Source organism: Chinchilla lanigera, unplaced genomic scaffold (assembly GCF_000276665.1).
Source record: "Chinchilla lanigera isolate Chin_1 unplaced genomic scaffold, ChiLan1.0 scaffold00034, whole genome shotgun sequence".
Taxonomy (NCBI): Eukaryota; Metazoa; Chordata; class Mammalia; order Rodentia; family Chinchillidae; genus Chinchilla; species Chinchilla lanigera.
The window spans coordinates 16,735,598-16,740,002 of record NW_004955435.1 but is presented as its reverse complement, the minus strand read 5'-3'; the positions used below and the strand labels follow the sequence as shown (position 1 = coordinate 16,740,002).

Here is a 4,405-nt window from a genome sequence, read left to right as displayed (position 1 = left end):
AAAAAAACAAAAAAACACAAAGAAAAAATGGAGTTTCAAATTTAAAGTTTATCGAAATTTGATGCTATTTTCCCTAATCTAATCTCTAGTTTCTGTTGTTGAACAAAAAGTACTGACTAATTTATTGTATTGCAATCCTATGAAGTCTCATTTCTCTTAACTTTTCTTCATCTATTACAAACACCTAAACAAAACTCACTGAAATCCTAAATTACCCATTAAACAAAGCCAACAAAAAGATCCAAGAATTAAAAGAAAGATTTTATTATTTACATATCATAAAAATTCCTTATTTAAAGTTAATTCCCTACCACTTTGTTTGTAACTCTGTATTGTCTGTATTGTGCTTGTGATATGTTGTAAAATGTTGTATGTCTGTTAATTTATCCTTAAAATAAAAAAAAAAAAAAAAAAGCATCCAGTAATGTGTCTTCATCAAAAGGGAATGCATTTCTAGGAATGAGGTCTTTGTAATAAAAATCCCTTAGAAACAGAATGCCTCAGAATCAGTGGTGAATACTTTACCTATACTTAACACTATACAAGCTCTGTTCTGAATTAGTTTTTATTTAAACTGTACTACTACTCCCTGTGATTCTGATCTCTAGCCATAGTAATAGACTTCAAAACTAGTCGAGTACAATGTGTGGTAAGGCAGTAGACAATGACATCATGTACTGTCTACATTAATATATCAATACTTAATCTCTGGAATACAATCCACGTAATTTACAACTGCTGAATATGTGTTTAATGATATACTGAAAAGCAAATATTTATATGCTATATAAATAAACTGCACATTCATAGTTTAAGGAATTTCAAAACAAAATCAACTACTTGTCTCAATCAGAATAGAAACTATTTAGAAACTGAATATGCTCTGAAGTAAAAAAATCGAAGAAACGAATGCTGGCCACAGGGCTATCTCGTGAAACAATTTCACCAGGAGTCCCAAGTTCAACTTCCTTTACTACTGGGAAAATCCTAAGTTCAAATTCCTTTCTCTCTGTGGAAATATAAATATACAGGGTCATAGGTATGAAACAGGTATCTGCTGGGTAAAGTAAGAGGTGGAACTAAACTCTAGAAGCAGGAAAAGTACTGACTGCTAAGTTCTACATTAATAAAACAAGAAACTCAGTAATTCTCTCAGGGAAAGCTTCAGATTAGGAACTGAATTTTAAAGAGCTTTTTTTTTACATTACCCATTTAAAATAACAAAAGAAAGGGAAAAAAAACTGAATCAAAGCTGAAGACAAGTCACTGCCAGAAAGAACCTTCATTAACTCATCTGGTTGATGACACTGGTGTTGGCTGGACTTCCCTTAGCACCCACTAATCAAATGGGAAAGCTAAGAGGAATTAGTGCTGCTGCAGCCTTATCCTACACTCCAGCTCATCCTTCTGCCATGGACTTCTATCAGAAAACAATGTGAGATCATTCCCCATTAATATTACATCTTACAGAAATGGTTACATTTCATTCTTACACTGTGATAATTTCTAAATGACATGTTATGATACAGTTTAACAAGAGTTACTAGTCAAGACAAGAGGCGAATTCTAAGGACACTTTACCTTATTAAACTGAAAAATCTGTTTCTCTCACAAAGTTCAGATAAAAAGAAACAAAGGGCAGCGCAAGTTTCTTTTAAATCTCTTTACTCTGTATTTTCATACTTTTCTAAATGAATCACAACTGTAAGATTCTGTAGCTCCTCTGGAGATAATATTTATGCTGTTCTTAATCAAAGATCTTTAAGTTCTTAATTTCTAATATTTAAAGTTTTTGTTTAACCTGTAAAAATCTTGCTAGTTTATAACAAATGCTGTCCTTAAGCAACGTTTAACATTACATTTAACAGGAGAAATTAAAAATTTTAAGTTACAACTTGCTGAGAAATGAGTATTAATCTCAGATGACACATATTATGGTTTCCATTAGAAATTATTGATGCAGTGTATATCTTTTAAAAATAAATCATAGCATTCTGACTACTATTAATGATTACAAAATGTGCTGCAGTAATTAATGTGTTATTTCCATTATTTGGCTAAATATTTAAAATAGGACAGTGTCTTTGGTTGCCAAGAGGGCAAAATTTCATTATTATAAAAATGCCAACCGTAGTGTAGCCTTTTATTCAACACCATTAATGCTACTGCACACACCCTAAACGTTGAAATATTTTATTAAACTTGATGTAAAAGTGAAAAATGTGTAATGTGTAAACTAGACTAATATTAGAGAGTTATTTCTCTAGTCTTCCAATAGAATCATAATAATTTGAAATATACCAGCTTCCCTATCAGCTTTAAGAATATTCTTTTTAAATAATAGCTATACTCTCATCCATGCCCCAACTAATCAAAACAAAACACAAAGCAATGATGCAGATGTTCTCATTATTCACTGACTCAAGGGAATTTGAACTAAATGGCACCTAGACTAGCAAATGCTGTCTACACAATGTTTTGCATATTGTGTGGCATGTTATGGACAGTGGTCCCCCCAGGCTGGGTTACAGCCCCCAGTCTCTCCTCTTCCTTTCACTTATGGCTTTAACAGTGAAAACTAAGAAAGAATTTTACAATTTTCAAAACTACACAGAAAAAGCTGCTTAAAGTCAGCCAGGGTGAGGGAGATAGCTCAGTGGCACAGCGCCTGCCTGGCAAGTGAAAGGTCCTGAGTTCGATTCCCAGTACCAAAAATAAACAAATAAACAAATAAATAATAAAGTCAGCCAGAGTTCTAAAAATTCACAACAGAAATAAAACCTCACATCCCCACATACACATAAACGCTGAATGAATATAACAGAACAGCCTATATTTAGAAAATCATAACGTTGTGGAACTCTGTGTGAATACTCACAACACACCTATGTACACCGCATCGCAAACTATCAGTTCCCATTAAGCTCAAGGACTATTATAAAGAGACATTTCCAAAGTGAGCTGCTGAGAAAGAAAATGAGAGAGAGCGCGGATTCATTTTTCTCCAGAATTTTCTGGTGTTTTTCAGTAAAGGGATGGATCAGATCACAATTAGGCTGCCCATTATGTTTTGCTGCACTGTACATTAGTGGAGCACATTCAGCAAAAAACAGCTTGGTAATAATGTGAACATAATTCGCTTATCTACATACAACTCAGTATGTCTACTGAACCACATTTTATCAAAGCTGAAACGACCAAGAATGTTCTCAACGTAAGACTACTTACTATATACTATCTAATCTCACTGTGTGCAGTCTGATCAATGCTATGAAACTAGCAAGTATGCCCGAAACTAAGGTGCTTTGCAGCAGATTTTACTAGCATAAAGGACACCAGGGTAGCAACAGGAGCTTTTTTACCTACTAAACCAAATTCTGTAAAATAGAAAGCTTTACAAAAAGCATTTACTCAGCTAGGCACCTAGGTCTTCTTTTAAAACCCAAAGTCTCTTCAAGAGCTCCTTGCAACAGCACCCCATGTCACGTACCATACACTGTACCCTCACCGGTACCCAGACACCTGAACACCTGGACTGAGTTAGGCTGTCAGCTCCGAGACATCTGCTGCTATGCAAGAAACCCTGAAGCAGCTAAGCCTCCGGGTACACTAGGTGGTACCTGGCACCGAATACCCTGATAGTAAAAACCATTTCCCAGTGCCTAAGACGCATCAGACCGGTCCAAAGAGAAAGAACGCTACGATTCTGAGACCCTTTTCCACAGAGAACAGGAAAGGGCTGGCCTCCTCTAGCCAAAAACTCTTGTCTGCGGTGGGAGCCCGAGCCACAAAGAGGGAAACCCAGCTTCTGGCTACAATTCGGTGACAACTCGCAGCGCAGCCCGCCGAGCCAGGGCTCAGTTTTCCCACTGGCAAAATGGGAAGCACCGGCGTCACCCGTCCTCCTCCCCAGGGAGTCAGGCACACTCCAGAGGTCTAAGGTTGCCCAGGACGACAAAGGCGGGGAGGCGCGGCCGCTCCGGGACGCCCGCCCGGCCCTTCCCAACCTCGAGACCGAAAGGCAGGGCCGGTACCTGGCTTCACGGTCTTCAGACGGATGGGCTCGCGGAAGTGGCGGATGACAGCCAAGGTGTCCCGGTTGGTGAGCCCGCTGACGGGCGTCCCGTTCACCTCCAGCAGCACATCCCCGGGGCTGGGCGCCTTGCCCGACACGACGCAGCAGGTGCCCCCGCCGGGCTCCTCGCGGAGCCGCCCCAGGTAGGGGAACTCGCCGCGCTCCGCGCCGCCGCGGATCTCGGCGCCCAAGTCGCCCGGGGGCCCGGCCCAGGACACCGCGCACTCCTGCACCTTGCTGAGCCAGTGCTTCTTCTTCTTCAGCGTCTTCGACATCCCGGACCCCGCTGCACCATGGGGCAGCCCCCGCGCGGGCGCGCGCCGGCCCCTC

The 4,405-nt window shown here is 40.2% G+C and overlaps 1 protein-coding gene across 1 annotated transcript in view; it reads right to left on the bottom strand.

Moving 5' to 3' along the window:
• Positions 1–4,405, bottom strand: part of Magi3 (membrane associated guanylate kinase, WW and PDZ domain containing 3) — a gene marked incomplete at its 5' end in the record, with an annotated part of 238,408 nt that extends 234,003 nt beyond the window's left edge. Inside the window, 1 exon segment of the mRNA XM_005388980.2 lies at positions 4,035–4,405. Within this exon segment, the coding sequence (XP_005389037.1) occupies positions 4,035–4,350 (316 nt within the window).